The following is an 18,525-nucleotide window of genomic DNA, read 5'->3' on the forward strand; positions in this document are numbered from 1 at the left end:
CATTTGCTCTCATTCCTTATGGCCTTGTTCTGTCACAGTGATTGCCATGGGCACAGTGCATTAGCATTATTAAGTGCTGATTGGACACAATGACCCTGCTTAAAAAAAACATAATCATATCCCAATTATCATACTCTAATTATTATAAGTAACCAGATTCTTTCTGGAAAATATGAAATTTCTTAAATCGCTCGATCAGTTTTGAAGTGGTGTTAAGATCCAGTCATTTAGATGTAAGCTACAGTTGAAATCTATTTTTTTTTCTCTTTGATCAGGTGTCAAGGAATATTGGCATCAGCGTAACAGTGCAGCTGGGACAAATCAGGAAGTCCCTGTAGAGAGTCCCGCACCCTCGGCTGCATTAGGGAACCATTAACTTTGCTTTTGGCAGCACTGCAGAGCGCCGGCCCGGATGACCTGTCAATTAGGCGCCCTCTCGGGCAAAGCCAGGTGCTAGTCCACATGTTAACAAAGCCCCTGGGCAGACACCATGTTTCAAACCTCTCGCTGCTCTGACACTCCTGATTGTGAGGCTAAGGTGTACAAAACCAGCAGCGTTTCACAAGCAAGTATCAATGAAGTACTAAAATGAAGGTAAAATCCTTCAGTGCTTTCCTGAGTTGTGTCAGTCAAAATGGCCTTCATTATGAAACCGGTGGACAGCACATTTGCCTGATGTATGAAATTGTTAGTCAGTTTCGGTAACCTGTATATTTATATTAGAAGTCAGGTTCAGAGTAGTTACTACAAGATGGTCTTAAAACCTATTTGGCATATTCAGCATGATACAGTCAGCAAAGAGATGGCTTTATGCATTTATAAGTGTGTGCCCACTAAAAGAGCCAATACATTAGGTGTACATTGAAAGTGAAAAATGGAGTCTCGTGTTCCCTCTTCTACATCGCTTAAATGGGCTGGCAAGTGTTCCCCCAATGATTTGCCTTTTTGTCTTCAAATAGACGCGGTGCATTGCACCCCTCTGAGGACATCAGTGTCAGTATGAAAGCATCTTTGTACTTGGCATAAAGTCAGACGTACCAGTTGCCAGCTAAAAGCCGTTAAAGATCACAACAGCTCAAAGAGGTGTCCTTCCCAGGATCCTGTTTAATATTCTGCAAAGATCTCTCACTGTTCAATGATGTTTCCACCAGAGTAACAGTACCACAGAATTCCTTCAGTACGGTCACTGCCAACAGCGTGAATTAAAAGCTTATTGTCCAGTGCACTGCAAGATTTCATTTGTTGCAATCTCACAGGGGCCTTTACACAATGTTTAGACAAGCAAGTCAAATGTGTAGCTAATTTGTTTCTAAAGTAAGTGAGATGTGAATATGTGGGAACGCTTGTTGCCTAACATGCTTTTTTGAAACAGTATTTTATGAACCAGCTGCATGTTCAGTGGGCAAATACAAACAAATGATCATCTGAACCTTTATAGGAATGAGAAACAGAGGGAGTTTTGTTTTTTTACTGAACTACAGAGCTGAACAGTTCTACTTAGCATTAAATGCACATCCCCCACCATAATGAAATCCCAAAAGGGCTAGATCACCCTCTCCTCTCTTTTTTTCTAGAAACTGAGGCTACTGATTGGCTAGGCACTAATTCTCCTCAGGGGAACTTCTTAGAGGTAAAGAATTCAAGAGTTCCTCAACAACTAATGTTTTATTACACCAACCACTGTCCCAGTTTTGAAAGTGAACTTGACTTTCACGTTTCCTTCGCGGTCTAATGCATAAGCTGACAGATTTCAGGGTGCTGTGTTACTCTTTCATACCATAAGCAAGCATCTTGCTGATAACTGGTTCTAAGGTAGTGCAGTAAAGGTAAAAGTAATACTTCGTACTGCACTTCCTTGTTTATTTTGGCTCATTCTATCTTTTCTTTGTCAGTATGTTCTTGATAAATAGAACTGGGAGAAGAATAAAAGCACAGTAACAGTAAATGTGTCACGGTGACAGCTCCGGACCCTTCCCTGTGGGCGTGTCATGACGTCGTCTGCGTGCTGTTATGTCCATGTTTGTACTTCCGTGGGTGTGGGTTGTTTGTGAGCGTGTTCGTTTGTTACACCTGTGCCTTGTCTCGAGGTCACGTGGGTCTGTGTAACTCACTTATTTAATGTGCGTTCGCGCAGTGTCGTGTGCTCGTCTTTGTCTAAGTTTCATGCCAGTGTGAGTGTCACTTTGTTGTGCTTGCGCCACCGCAGTGAAGCTACGTGTTCATTGTCAAAGTAAAGTTCGTGTTTGCACCTTCTGCTACGTGTCGTGTTCGTTCCTCCGCACGTCACAGAAAGACGAGCCAAAGAGAAAGAGGTATGCCTGGATACGCCACCCGGGCGCCTAAAGGGAAGAGAAAGAGCCGTCGCCACCACGGCTCTTCCCCGGTCCGGCACCACGAAGCCCCTGTCTCCGAGCAGGAGATGATGAGGAACCCGTTGTGCGCGTACATGCTCTGCGCGGCTCGGGAAGCGGAGGATGCGGAGATGGCAGAACACCTACGCCAATCCGCGGTCCGCATGTGGAGGGACCAGGACCTCGCCGCTTCCCTAGAGCCCCCGCACCGGGCGGTAAGAGGCGGCAGGACCGAAACCCCGCACGCGTATTCTCCCATGCCAGTGCCCGAGAGCGCAGAGCAAGGAGAGGATAGCGCGCTACTCCCGGTCTTCCCCGAGGAAGAGGAGACCGAGGAGCCGTTTTGGGTGGGCATGGGCGCCTTTTCCCTCACCCCTCCCGAGGAAGAGGAGGAAGAGTCCTATCCCCCCTCAATGTGCTCGAAGAGCACGGTGGATTACGGGGGTGAGGAAGGCAGTCTCCCACCGTCGGAGGGCGAGACGGAGGGGACGGACTCCGAGGAGGAGGAGTATTCCCCGTCAATGTGCTCACGGAGCACGGTCTGCTACGGAGAGGAAGACGTCAGTGCTCCGCCATCGGAGTGCGAGGCGACAGGCGTGGACTCCGAGGAGGAGTATTCCCCGTCCGTATGCTCGGAGAGCACCGTTCGTTACGGGGGGGATGACGTCAGTCCCCTCCCATCCGACTACGGTGAGGAGAGCGAGGGGGAGAGCCCTCCGTCTGTATGTTCGCTCCCGACGGTATACAAAGGGGGAGGGAGCGGACCGGACAGTTCGTTTGCATCGGTGAGTGGGGATTCCTGCGAGGAGGAGCCCATGGACCACTCCCGATGCGAGACCCCCGCTCAGTCCATGGACTGGAGCGTGGCCGAGGAGGAGGAGCCGGAGATGGACACCACCCCCGATACCGGTCCAAGAGGGGGCTGGCCTGGCAAGGGAGGGGCTTCCTACGGGAGATTCCCGGAGAGGGAGCGCCGGCAGGCCTATCGCGCAGCAAGCCCCTACGGTTCTCCCGGAGGAGGTAGTCACGGACCCGGGAGGAAGGTCGCTGTGAGACCCGCCGGTCGCGCTGCCTCCAAGCGGGCTAAAAGTCGCGCTGCACCTCGCGCGTCCGCCAGGTGTGCTGCCCCCAGGCGGTCGACCAGTCGCGCTGCACCCCGCGCGTCCGACCGAAGCACGGCACCCAAGCGGTCGGACAGTCACGCCGCCCCTCGAGCGCCCGCCCCCAGGCGGTCGACCAGTCGCGCTGCACCCCGCGCGTCCGACCGAAGCACGGCACCCAAGCGGTCGGACAGTCACGCCGCCCCTCGAGCGCCCGCCAGAGGGACTGGTCCCAAGCGGTCGACCAGTCGCGCTCCACCCAGCGCGTCCGCCGGCCGTGCGGCACCTGGCGGTGAGCGGGCGCAACAGGCGGGAGGAGCACCGCCTGCTGCAGCGTCTCCAGCCCTCGGAGCCTTCGCGCCGCTACTGGCGTTGCCTCAGGCGGGAAGCCTGGCTTCGGGGCTGAATGTGTGTGTTCCGGTGTTTCTGTCTGTCCCCTTGTGTCTCCCTAACCCACTGTTCCCTTTTGTGCCATTTGTGTTTCATGTTCCAGTGTGTGTGTTTGTCAGCGTGCCATTGTTTAATGTTTTCTCCCCTGTCTTCCCAGGGAGGGTGTGCTAGAGCTGTTCGCGGCGGTTCCCGCCGTCGGGGGTGACTGCTCTCGGAGGCTCACGATCCCGGCGGCTCCGGACCTGCCCCGTCGGTGTTGGTTCGGGGCTTCCCAGCTACGCGGGACGCTCCGGGAGTAGCGAGCCCCTGGCGGAGGGTTCTGTCACGGTGACAGCTCCGGACCCTTCCCTGTGGGCGTGTCATGACGTCGTCTGCGTGCTGTTATGTCCATGTTTGTACTTCCGTGGGTGTGGGTTGTTTGTGAGCGTGTTCGTTTGTTACACCTGTGCCTTGTCTCGAGGTCACGTGGGTCTGTGTAACTCACTTATTTAATGTGCGTTCGCGCAGTGTCGTGTGCTCGTCTTTGTCTAAGTTTCATGCCAGTGTGTCACTTTGTTGTGCTTGCGCCACCGCAGTGAAGCTACGTGTTCATTGTCAAAGTAAAGTTCGTGTTTGCACCTTCTGCTACGTGTCGTGTTCGTTCCTCCGCACGTCACAAAATGCTCATTTAAAATGTGCTTTTAAATAGCTTTAATTATCTGTGAGATTTTAAAAGACTCAAAGAGTTCAGATCATTCATAGAATACATACTTTGATTAATACTTTACCCTTGAGGGGGTAAAAACCGAAACTAAGCAGGACTTTAATCTTATTCTGAAAATTGCTTTTTTGACCCTGTCAGTGTCTGTAATTTATTATCACAGAGGACATTTCCAATATATTTTAGATGTGTGATGCATAGGGTTTTGCACCATATTCATCAAATTATTTAGTCATTAACTGAATGGAGAGCAGAGTGAATATTTAACAGTGCCTCAACTGTTGAATTTTTTTTCTCCAATTTTCCAAAATGAACAGTAAGCATATGGAAAGGCAAACAGGAAAAATTACACTTTTGAAAATCAATGTATAAAAAATATCAGAACAAAAGTCTATTTATTTTTGTTTGCGCCTTAATATGCAACATATTTTGCATGTGTAAGTCACAAAACACTCAAGTGATCAATAACTGATTCTAGCAAATAAAAAAGCATCCGAGTAATTAAAAAAGCATTATTTTCTACTAATCTATATGTTAAACATTCACATTTCTATTGCTGGTATATAGTTTTACCTGCAATCTTGAAGCAATAGTTCAACTTTTTGGCAATAAATTCCCCTTTCCAGTTTTTAAATCATATATTTAATTCAATCACAGGTTGCAATGTATTTAGGATATGAAAATGCTCTTGAGAATATGCTATGCTTCAGTAAGTATGTAGAGCCAGAATGTATAGGATCTCAGCTCTCAATATTATCAGTCAAATTAATGTATTTATGAAATATTATTACAACATACATATTTAGAATGTTTCAAAACACTTCAGTTGTTAGAAGTTTTGTTTGTACACTTCTGAGTGGAGCTAAATTAAACAGCTAAACTAAGACACAAACTGCATGCAGAGAGGTATAAAAAATGATAAATTAATTTATTAGACCTTGGGAATGTGTAGTAAAACGTCATTTACTTTCCAAAATGTTGAACTACCCTTTAAGTTCTAAATCAAACTTTAATGATTTGATAAAATCCAAAAAGTTAAAATTATAGTTGATACAACATTACAGAACAATTGCTAACATTATTCAATAGACAGTGTATCAAGTCTAAACTCACCTTGTCAGCTTACATTGGAGTCCAAGGACAAAATTGTTAATATATTTCAGTGCACAACAGTTAAACTGTTTTACAAAAGAGAGAAAGAAACTTTGCATTCTCTATGAATACTGCCAAAGACGTATCAATACCGGATCAAACTTACTGCTACAGCATCAATCGACCCCAAAAATAATCTTTGACAATATCTATGCTGTGCTGATAAAATAGAATGAACAGAAAAAGCACAGCTACTAACGTCTCAAAAACTAAACAAAGCTGCCCAAGTTGAGTCAAAGAGGGAAAGGCAATACGCTCTACTAAAATGTCTGAAATATCAGTACATATAGTTGCTTCCAGTAAGCAAAGCAGAGAAAGAAATCCACTTCTTTTTTGCACAAATAAGCAAAAGATGTGTCTTTGTGCTCTAAAATAAGAGTTCATTAGGCTTCACCACATGTAGTAGCTTCTTGTTGTGTCAACTTGGGAGGCCTTCGGTTCTGACGAAGCATCTTTGTCCTTCTCACTGTCTACTTCCCATAGGTTGATGAGAGGGGGGTAGAGCTCATTCAGAGGAATCGAAGAGGTTTTCTGCATATATTTCTTGAGCGAATGGTGGTAATTTTTCCTCTTCCATCTCTTGGCAATGTAGACAGTGATGGAACCCAAACTGACGATAGCCAGTATCGTACCCACAACCGCTGCAAGAGCTGTATTGGTGCCTTGGTCGGAAATTTCTACAGCAAAGGTGGCATGCTTGGTTGTGACATTGACACAGGACTTTTGAGTCTGCTGGTGGATGTTGGAGACTGAGAGACAGACCTCATACTCAGTAGCGGGTTGAAGGTGTGTAAGATTATACTCATGGACATCCACAGGGACTCTGGCTGTGTAGGTAATATGGGGGTTGTCGATCTTCATGGTAGCAGATGACCATTTGAGGTTCGAAGTCATCACATTGGAGTTGACCTTCCAGGAAACCAGTATGGAGTGGGATTCAGTATGCTTCACGTAAATCTTCATAAGTTGAGTGCTGTCCAGAAGAGTGCCATTGACCCTGATTGCAGTTACCCGAGTGTCGGCTCCCTCTATATTCTGAGCGACACATGTGTAGCGACCAGAGTCCTCCACCTGAATGTTAGATATGTGGAGAGTACCTGCATTGTTAAGATGATACTTATCAGATACAGTGTCTATCATCACTTTGTTACCCAAAGGAGTTACCCAATATATCTCCGGTTCAGGCTCAGCCATTGCACGGCAGTCAAGGTCTACCATCATGCCAATGTCCAGGTTAAGGTGGTTGGGGAAGGTGTCATGGGCAATCATGGGCAGACACTGATCGGTAGTTTCATGAGAAAGTGCCTCTTTCATGTGCTGTCCTCTGACTTCAGGAGGCATTGCACAGTACATTGAAAGAGGCTCCATAAATCGAATGGTGGTCCTATTGGAACTCATCCATTGGATAACACAGTCACAGCGGAGTGGATTGCTGTGGATGCTGATCTCCCGCAGGTTGGGCAAAGCTTCTACCGTGGCCAGGTAGAGGGAGTTCAGAGCATTGTTGTTAAGCATCAGGCTCTCGAGAGATGGCACGTCGCGGAATGCTAATCGACCGATGTAGGAAAGCTTAGGGTTGTTGGTAGCCTCAAGTTTGGTCAGTTCTGGGAGATTGTCTAGGGCAAACCTATCAATGGAGACAAGGTCTCCCATGCTATTTATACCAAGTTCTTTCAGTCTTAACATGTTTTTGAAGTCACCCTCTTGAATTTTGTGCACAGGGTTCTTGTTCAAATCCAAAAATTTTAGGTTTGGCAGCTTTTGCAGAGCATTTTGGGGCACCTTAACAAGTTTATTATCATAGAAGGAAAGGCTCTCAAGATTGTCCAGTCCAACAAAAGCATTGCCTGGTATGTCAGTAAGCTCCATTCCTGCCAATACCAAACTTCTCAGATTAATGAGAGGTTTAAAGTTCAAATCCAGGATGCCTACCACTGGATTTTCCCCAATCATTAGGATCTCAAGGTTGGGGGTTGACTCAAACCAACGACTGTCAATGGCCTTAAGCCTGTTGGAGTTCAGATGAAGCCTTAGCAAGTTGCGCAATCCGGCAAACGCATTAGGTGCAATGAAGCTGATCTGATTATGGTTGATGTAAAGCTCTTGAAGGTTTGTAAGGTCCTGCAGGCTAAAGTCAGGCATCTCCACTATCTGGTTTTCCTCCAGATGAAGTGTTGTGAGCTGGGACATGTTTGTCAAGCCTATGTCACGAATGTTGCTGAAGTTGTTCTGGGAAAGGTCCAGCTCTGTCAGGTTCAGCAGCTGTTCTAGTTCCTCACTGGTCCTCGCAATGTAGTTACTCTGTAGAAGCAAAACCTGGGTGTCGCTTGACAGATTGCCAGGGATGCGTGTAAGGCGAAGGTCATTACAATCCACAGTTGTAGCTTCCCTGTAGGTGGACTGTGGTGTGAACCAAGGTCGGATTTCGCACACACACAGCTGGGGACATTCTGTAGCCTCAACAGAGGACAGTGTACGTAAGACCAACAGCAGGAACAGGCAAGACTGTCTTTGTGCAACACAGAAGACAGTCCCTCTAGCCATTTTTGCTGAAAATATTTATCCTCTCAGATCCACAGTGGATTAGGAATCCTGGAGATGCAAAGAGATCAGGATAGTATGGTGAGATTTTCATCAAGTGTTTCAGAAGAGTAGCTGGATGAACTGTTTATCCTTTAAAAACTTGAGTAGTGGAATCAAAGAACTTCACAGATGTTCAAAGGAGATTTCCTGCAGGTTCCTCTGAAGCTGATTCTGCCCCACAGCTTGATATCAGGACTGGGGAAAGTGTCTGAGGAAAGAGAAAAAACAAACAGAAAAACTCATGTCAGAATAAAGTACATAAGATAATCTATATGATGTTACAGATTTGAAAGGTTTTCCAGTAGTAGTATTGGCATTTAGATGTAAGATTTACATGTAATTTTATATGTAAGATCACAATAATGAAAACATCACCTAATTAGTTTAATGATCCCAAACCAATAAATCTCCGGCAACAATAAACGATGCTAAACTAATAGTAGCACTGATACCGTAGCAGAATATTTACTTGTAAGCACAAAGGAAAATGCTACATCAGCTGATTATTATGCATAAGCAACACACAACACTCAGTAGAAGTGGGTGGGCCTGGACACAGATCAAATTCTACTGAGTGCTTTCATCTCTCCTTTGAGCCCATGATGAGCAGATCATTAGCTTCTCCAAGCACCATTAAACAAGCTCCAACACTTAAGAATTCTCTGTTTGACATGCTGCTATTGCGTTCCTGTAGTTTGGTAAGCGAGTGTATATTCATTTCTGCTGTTAGATAGAATTGATCATTATTAAACCAAGACAGTAGGAATTTAATGAGAGGGAGAGTTTGGTGGTTATTAATTTTTCACTGTTGACATGTACCTTTTGTACTTGATGTAAGGTTTAAAATGCATTGTTTTTCAACTTCTACCAACATGGTGCATGTAGTCTCATTTTCTAGACATGACATATTTTGTTTAATATTTATCTTCATATCATTGCTTAAACTATACATTTTTCATGGTCCTCATTACCTTTCAATATGCAAGTTTATAAAGAAACTGTATTAGTATTTTCCTCTTATATTACAATACTACATCTAACCTGTCAATCTACAAATAAACCACTGTCTCTCAATAATACATAAAATGCATCAAAGACTGAGAAAAAGATTTTCAATGAGGTTTCCATGTTTTTCTTGATTAAAAACAATGAATGGCGTGCACTACCCTGCACAAAACCAGGAAGGCCTTTAAAATATCTGTATGTTAGAAGCAATAAAACAAATAATTTGGGGTGAGAACAATATGAATATTTGGAATAAAAACAGGTTTGTCTTTTAGCTATAGAAAAATTGACATGATGTAGCAAACAAAAGTATTTTAGATATTTGAACAGCTTTGTCCAGCAGCTAAAACTAGAAGGAATGTTAGCATTCATTCTTTATCAATTCTTTTCTTTTTTTCCTTTTTTCTCTGTGACTGCAGTTTTTCTCAACATCACTGCTTTGATGTATTGAACATACTTTGCTTTGTGTGGCTTAACAGCTGAAATTGGTTGGGGCACATCATGCAATGTGTGTTGTCCAACATTGCAGAAGCTACAGAAACTCGTCAGAGATATTATGATCTTCCCAATGAAAGAATCAAAGGTGAAACCATATAAATCCTCCATTACAAGCTAAAGGCTTAGAAGTTGTGTGTGCGTTATCAGGTCTTAGACAAAGCACCTGAATGTGGGTATGACGGCATCTGCTGTCCCATATGGCACTAGTGTCGACTCAGCTCTACTAGCACTAAAGCTGAACACTCAGAAGATTTAGAGCACACCGAATGCTGCATGTGATGAGGACAGACACAATTGAACTACACTGACAACTACTAAAAACGCCATCAAACAATTAAAATAACAGAGACAATTTCTCAGAATTTAATTACACCATAATTGTAATTACCAAAAGTATGTGTGGTCAGATTCATCCAGGAGGAACATGTGACACATACTTCTGAACGTAACCGATAGCAACATGATGGCAACAGGCTCTTTGTTTCCAATGCTGATGGCAACATTTCGAATGACACTGTGATTCTTAGGATTTTAAAGAGCAAACATAAAACATGACCTGTCGTATACCATAGTAGTTCCCCACAGTCACAGACCATTAAGAGCCTTCATAAACAGCAGCCCTACTTTTTAAGCCATACTTTGCTTCGGACTGCCCCTGCAATGGCCCATCCAAGTACACCAGTAACAAATGAAGATCTGGATGGAGGCAACAATTCACAGACATCCACTCCCAGGGGAAGGGTAGGGGCAGCTTGGTGCAGCAGATATGAGTCCTGTAATGGGGTGGAGGGAATCAATAAAAGAGTCCTGAACTCCACCAACATCTAGACGATCTGGACTGAGAGGTGATTATAAATGCCAGAATCCACTATTCTCATAAGAATAACTGATGGTGCCACTGCATTTTTACAACAGGGTTTCTCTGCCTTTTTTCTCGAGGTGCATTTTAATCCAGTACGGTACATAACCTCCACCCAAACAGGCATAGTAGACTATGAGTAAGAAGGTGTATCAATCAAGGAATGGGGTGTACTGGTAATGGTAGCACAGGCAGTTGTTTTGGCATTTAGCAGCCATAAACTTATGAATACACGGATAAGCATCATGGGAACAAGAAAGAAGTTGCTTTTATAGAGAATTAAAGTATTAAAGTAAAGTACATTAAAGTATTTCCTACACATGTAGTTCCAAACATTATTTTTGTTTAAATCTAATGCCACAACACAAGACTGGTGATACTCAGCCAACTGATCTTAATCTGGTTGAATCTTAATCTTCAAAATGTTGTACAGATGTAATATTTACCACCAAGCAAGGCAAAGCCCTCATGCAAAGAATGACAGAATTGTCCAGAGATCACAGTTCAGTGTAAACCATTTAGTGTAAGCAAAATCTCAAAATGCAACGATAACTACAAGTGTTCGATTTTTAGATGTTTTCTCATAAATACATACTGTAATTAATTAGAATCAGTTTGCAATACAACATTGTGGAAATAAAATTCCACAGGCCACTGTTATATCCATTCTACTGTAACATGTAACGGTATATACCATTGAACCATGTATTTTAGCTCAGCAGGAAATCATAGTTCCCATAGTTACAAATGTAACCTTTATACCATGCAATCAATAACTAAATGATCAAAGCTGTCATCTTCAAGTTCAAGAGCAAATTAATTATTATTCACACCAATCAAGCTTCATTAGCCTGGTCCTTAGCATTCAGTGCATGGATGCATCCCACCCAGTCCATTCTCCACACATCACCCAGTCCATTCACCACACACCACCCAGTCCATTCTCCACACATCACCCAGTCAATTCTCCACACATCACCCAGTCCATTCTCCACACACCACCCAGTCCATTCTCCACACATCACCCAGTCCATTCTCCACACACCACCCAGTCAATTCTCCACACACCACCCAGTCCATTCTCCACACACCACCCAGTCCATTCTCCACACACCACCCAGTCAATTCTCCACACATCACCCAGTCCATTCACCACACACCACCCAGTCCATTCTCCACACACCACCCAGTCCATTCACCACACACCACCCAGTCCATTCTCCACACACCACCCAGTCCATTCTCCACACATCACCCAGTCCATTCTCCACACACCACCCAGTCCATTCTCCACACACCACCCAGTCCATTCTCCACACACCACCCAGTCCATTCTCCACACACCACCCAGTCCATTCACCACACACCACCCAGTCCATTCTCCACACATCACCCAGTCCATTCTCCACACACCACCCAGTCCATTCTCCACACACCACCCAGTCCATTCTCCACACACCACCCAGTCCATTCTCCACACACCACCCAGTCCATTCTCCACACATCACCCAGTCCATTCTCCACACACCACCCAGTCCATTCACCACACACCACCCAGTCCATTCTCCACACACCACCCAGTCCATTCTCCACACACCACCCAGTCAATTCTCCACACACCACCCAGTCCATTCACCACACACCACCCAGTCAATTCTCCACACACCACCCAGTCCATTCTCCACACATCACCCAGTCCATTCACCACACACCACCCAGTCCATTCTCCCACATCACTCCTCCTTAAATCAGGACCGACAGCCGTGAAGATCTGCTGCTACAATTAGAACCATATGGTACTTCAAAGTGAGACGTGCCTGCATGTGTCCGGTGTGGATCTCCATCTTATGGCTCTTAAGGATCATCAGGATCGACCACACACACACACACACACACACACACACACACACACACACACACACACACATATATATATATATATATATATATATATATATATATATATATATATATATATATATATATATATATATATATATGCCCTAGTTTTAATTGATCACTGAAATGCAGTTCATGGACTGTCCAAGTTTTCTTGCTCTAATGACAATTTCATGCATATCCCTCATGGCAGATTACAGATTCTGCTAATTTTGGCTATGGATGATATCCCACCTCACTGTTCTTTCCAGATTTATGATCAGTCCTTCACTAAATGAACAGTGGGGCTCAGGTCACATGATTGCTTAACCAGCCATTACCATTGCATTTTTTTTATTTTACTCTGAAAAACTTTGTAGCTGCTTTAATAGTATGTTTCAGGCCATTGTCTTGGTGTTAAATGAAGTGCAATTCACTGATGTTTTGGGCCATTGGTTGAACCTGAACAATTAAAAGAATACTCTGGTGTTCAAGTGAAGGGAATTGAATCACAGAATGCAGAAATGCATCATTTACTCACATCACAAGTTTCAATCGAGTGTAATGTAATAAAGTAATATCTTTGCTTTATTTAAGTGTTGTCTGTAACTCCAATTCAATGCCAAGCATTTGAAGTGAAAACAACTAAAACCATACTACAGTCAGTCAGTCATTTTAAACAATGAATTAAATGTTTTTAAGGTTTGGTTCCAGAGTATTCTTTCTAAATGCTTTTGAACACAGAATGAATCCTGTTACTCCTGGTACGCTTGATAGTATTATCAAGAATATAAAGACCTAAGACTACATGTAACTATTTTTCATGTTTTTAAATATATTTTCTCAGTTCCATAAGTGATCCTCATCTCATCTGTCATTAAGATATCCAGAGGACTCTTCATGTATTTAAGCATTTTTTTATGAAACTGTAGGCCTCTTTGGTCCTGGTATTTTCAAAAAGACAAAAAAGGACTTTGATGTCAATATTATTGTCATGCTATAGCCTCTGACTCCTCCCATTTGGGCGTGTGTTTATGTTGTCTACGTCTAGTCGTCTGTGTCTGTGGATCTCTGTGTGTGTGGTTGTGTCTGAGTGTGTTCATCAGTCTCACCTGTGGCTCGTCTTGTGATCACTCGGGACTTATGTGGTTTGTCTATTTAATGTGCGTTCGCGCAGTGTCCTGTGCTTGTCTTTGTCTGAGTCTTACACATGAGTGTGTGTGTTTTGTTATATGTGCGCTATTTGCGCTAAGAGTTGTTCATCTCAATAAAGTAGTGTTGAGATTGCATTGGACTTTGTGCCTCGTCCTTCCCCACACACCCGACGTTACAATTATTCAAACAGAATTACATAAATTAATTTACTATGACATTCTGGACAATGACTTCATATCCACTGTGTTGTCATACAATGGCAAATCAACAATATATCACTTTCTAATTATTTATGGACTACATTGTATTAACACAACATATATAAACTCTGCATACGTGAACGAGTCAAATGAACTCCTAAAGTGGTCTCAGGACAGTTTGTTTGTGGTTTGTATTGTAGTTCTTCTGTTTCATACATAATGAAAAAAGAATTTCTGGTCCATTCAATACTTTTATTGAGGATGAACCTGAAGGCCTATGTCAGTGCCCACAGGTAAAACCAAGAAATGGAAAGTGAGATGAATAAATAATCATTTACAGATCGGATTGTGGCTCCTACATGATCGTCTCCAATGAAAATTTGTTTAAAATCATTTATGTTTTTATGTTAGTTATGTCATGTCTGTTTTTGTTCTCTTTTCTCATCTGCTTCATGAAAATGTAGCAGACCCAAATAAGAGCAGCAAGAAAGAAGATGAAAGCTGCCATCTTGAAATCACTACCCACAATTCAGTCTAACACAACTGGGGTCTAAGTTGTAAAGGAGTTAAGAGATTGTGAGAACGCGTGGTCTGAGATGTAATCAATGCTAAAGAGGACCAAAAGCAGAAGCCTTTTTAAATAGAGCCATATATTAAGTTCACATGCACTGTGAACATTACAAGAACTGAGGTCAGTTTAAGCTGGTTTCCTTTCTGGTTCACTTTAACAGAAGTGAGTTTGATTCATTTAAAATATGTATATGTAAAAACACCATATAAAAGGAAAGAAAAAGGCATCTACAAATGTACAGTGAAATATTCTAAACAAACCTTTCTCTCCTCAAGGAAACAATACACCTAGTTGTTTTCAATTTCCTGTGTAAATACACAGCAAAGCAGAAATATGTAGAAAAAACTAAATGAAACCTTGACCCACAATGTCTGTGACTAAGCTAACAAGTGAAAGAACTCAAAAGCACCTTATAAACGATCTAAAAAAAAAAAATCAAAGCTCAGAATCTGTCTCTAGCAAAGTCCCCAGAGAAGCGTCTAGCTGCACACTTGCACAGAAATTGAGTGTGAGAAATTAATGTAACTGGATTTCTGTCCACCATCCGGGCATTTGCTATTCAAAGCTTGTCCGTCATTGATCTAAGACATCTTATCAATCGCTTGGTTATTCGTCGTGCTCCACAGGACTGAATAGAGTGGTGATGGTATGTCACAGGATGCATTTGCTGATGGAGGCTATTGGAGCTGACATAAAAAAAATTGATTAAAGTTCATACGGCGACCTCGGAGTTATTGCAGTGGGGTGAATGCATGGAGCGAAGCATTAAGCAGGTGTCACAAGAGCCCATAGAAGAACAAATCCAATTCTTTCTTTCTCACAGTATCAGTTTCAAGTCTTCTGCAGTATGTGTGAGCCTTATAGATTCATTTAGAGTATCCAAAGAGGCTTGTTTTTTATGAGAATTGAACATGAACATTGAGATGCATATGGTCTATAATTACTAAAATAAATTGAAACCCAAATTGTCATTTGAAGCAATTCAAGAATCAGCTCTTTTGGCTGATATGTACATGAGTCAGCACTTCAGTTGAATTTCAGCAATTACATAAAATCTATAAATAATGTGCATCCTGTATGATTTATAGATTGGGTGAAGGCCTGACTTGTATGTACTTTGGTACTTTTTAGATTGAGACTGATTTTTTTTACAAAAGCAGGAACCCTGAAGTAAAAAAAACTGATTTAATCCTACATCTTTTAAGCATGTTTGACACATTATGGCAGGACTTAAGTATTACACATAATTACTCTGCAGTATTCTCGAATTCAACCATTAAAACACATTCTCTCAGGATTGGGACTTTTTATGTGATATACACCACTCAAACAATAAAATAATGTTTAATTACTTTAATGGTCAAATATAAAAAGGTTTCACTTTTATATGTTTTCTCTGTTCTTAATCTTGGTTAATCTTGGATAATCTTAAACCACTGTGTGTTTTGTTCCATCTCACCTGATGTCAAAGTTACACTCTGCAGACAAATTCTTTAACCAAATGATGCTTGCAGAAGTAGCATATCATCTTATGTCTGCAACAAAAGAGTCAAAGGGTACAAACAGAGGGGGCTCAGGGTGGTCAATGTGGGGGCACACAGACTAAAAGCCAGATGTAGAGTCCACAGCATTCTTCTCTTAGTAGTGGGTGTTGTGATGTCCCCACTCTAGCCAGCATGGTGGATTTGTGCACATTTTGCATTTGTGCACATTTGTAGCTCAGCTCTCTCTCAGCTAAAGACTTACAGAGGGGAAGAAAGGCTCTTTGTACCCAGGTGGACGGGGGCAGGACACAAGATGAGAGACGAGTCTCACTGTTCCTCAACTCTAGATCACATTTGACCAATTCTCCCCTCCACAGACACTCCAAATATTTGAAACCATTTTTAAATTGAATTTGTCTTTATTGGCTACTTCATGCTAGATGTGATCATACAGATTAAAAAAACCACAGGAAAATAATATTGCTGTTTTTACTGTCATGTAGTGCCAGTGGCAATTAGATCCCCTATACATATCACTATGATGAATCACACACACACTTGGCCAGTCATTTGATATTGATACCAGAACGATAGCTCATCATATTTTCCAGGGGAAACAATGACGATTTGTCGTTAAGAGCTCTAAAATGATGAGAAATCAGGTTTCGTGTGTGATTCTGAATACATGGCTCACAACACCAGTTCCTCGCACCCCTCATCAATATACTCATCCTCGATTCTTAGAACTTCTGTTAGGTCTGCAGACGCAACAGCTGCCGCCAAGGGAGGCGTCCCTAAGGACAATACGACAACCCCCCCCCAATAACTCATTATGCACCCCTTCGCTTTGACTTAAATACGCATTCTCGTGTTTATTGTCTGTGCTTTTCTCTTTCTTTTAAAGTTTTCGCATCTCCTTATTTCGAACGAGGAACCATCGAGACATCTGCCAGCCTGCCAACACATTTAGATGCAAATCACATTTTTTTGCAGCCTACCCAAACCACGCGCACGCTCGAGACAGGCGAACCCAGCAGTAACGCGTATAGATCAAAGTTCACTTCCAATTGCAGCAACAGTCTGAACGACACAATTGCTTTAATTTATGTAAAATCCTTATATAAACGCTTATGAAACAAACCGAGCACGCTGTACGTCAATATGACAAATGGAAACAAAAAATAAGTGTAAAAAGGCGTATATTCATGACGATTTTACATCCTTGCGTTTGATGGGTGCTCTTAAGAACAGAATGACTAAATAATTGAATCAAAAGTATTGCCCGTGAGGAAACGGCTTAGAAACAAATCATAAATCACGAAAAGTGTACTGGTTTTGCCCTTGAACATCTGTAGTGATACAGCGGATGCGCCCTTGCAGTGCAACGCAGTAAACAGCGATCCTTTTGCGTGAGACGCCCTGATCCTCAACTGCAAATAAATATCATAACGATAACCGTTTCTTAAGCAATCGGCGTTGATCATGTCTGAAAACGCATGGGAGATTCTCTCACATTCACGAACTATCGTCTGATGTGCTCCTCACAAATGTATAATGCGGTGATACGAATTATGAACAGGGTGGACGCATGCATGCCTTATTGCTTATAGCGGATGCAAACTGTTCAGGTTTTGGAATAACACGCTTTTATTACGAAATGTTCTACTTTCGTTATTATTATTATTATTGTTTCTATTTCAAAATCATATTCGTGTGTGCGTGTAAATAACTACTGATATATAACACACAAGCTACGAACCTTACCTCCTCGCACGTTTCAGTTGCTCTGGCGTCCTTTCTTGGCTTACATTAGTTCATGCAAACAGCAATGTCCTTGCGACCCGAAACGTCAACGGTAAGAGGAAATATCCCCAAATGACTTGATAAGTGAATCGCACTTACTTCTATCCCAAGGTCCAAGATCTACGCAGCCCATTCATTTAGTAGCTTATACGAGCACAGTTTGACGTTACATCCACTTTCCGCAAATTCGCGAATAACCTCAGGAAAACGCATGGTCCGGGTTCACAAGACGAGTATCCTTGACTCGGAACCAGCGGTCCGCCGACTGGTCACCGCCAGCAGTCCGTACTGTGAAGACCGCGCTGCGTCGCCAAGGAAAATATGATGACAGCACCTGGCGCTGTCCACACGAGTCAGCTGATTCCAGGCGATTGGTCGCCAGATCGCGGTTGTCACTGGAGGCCAAGCAGGGCACCATCTGTTCGGGGTTTGTTGTGATGCGAACAAAGGCGGAGTTGGGGGACCGCAGAAGGGATAACGCAGGGCGTGGAGGGCGAAACGCAGAGAGGACGATATTCCCTCGGGAGACCGTCTTCCATTACGCACCCCCCCCACCCCCCTCCTTGGGATGTGATGGAAGACTGTGTATGGTGTCTCGGTCTACACGGCTTTAGAAAAATAGAAAAAAATCCCTTTGTTTAGTTAGTAACTTTAATTAGTAGTTTTGGGATCTGTATTTTGGATGAGCAATTGAACTCAAATCGAGATGTTTTTCATCTTTCAATGTCACATCAGCCCATGAAGATATTTGGAGAAAACATAACATACTTCACAATGCTCTTTGCCAAACTGTCTA

General features: G+C 43.0%; 1 protein-coding gene across 3 annotated transcripts; it reads right to left on the minus strand.

The window, feature by feature from the left end:
- Positions 1-4,589: 4,589 nt before the first annotated feature.
- On the minus strand, positions 4,590-18,242 carry lrrn1 (leucine rich repeat neuronal 1). 3 transcript variants are annotated; one of them, XM_077014031.1, is made up of 2 exons: positions 17,829-18,242; positions 4,590-8,484 (listed from the first exon to the last, which is right to left on the minus strand). In XM_077014031.1, the coding sequence occupies exon 2, from the start codon at positions 8,235-8,237 to the stop codon at positions 6,084-6,086; it is 2,154 nt and encodes a 717-aa protein (XP_076870146.1). In that variant the 5' UTR covers positions 8,238-8,484; positions 17,829-18,242; the 3' UTR covers positions 4,590-6,083. The 3 variants fall into 3 exon arrangements, with proteins under 3 accessions (XP_076870146.1, XP_076870147.1, XP_076870148.1); XM_077014032.1 differs by having other exon boundaries at positions 17,691-18,242; XM_077014033.1 differs by having other exon boundaries at positions 17,686-18,242.
- Positions 18,243-18,525: the final 283 nt, after the last annotated feature.

This window comes from Brachyhypopomus gauderio, chromosome 8 (genome assembly GCF_052324685.1).
Source record: "Brachyhypopomus gauderio isolate BG-103 chromosome 8, BGAUD_0.2, whole genome shotgun sequence".
Classification (NCBI taxonomy): domain Eukaryota; kingdom Metazoa; phylum Chordata; class Actinopteri; order Gymnotiformes; family Hypopomidae; genus Brachyhypopomus; species Brachyhypopomus gauderio.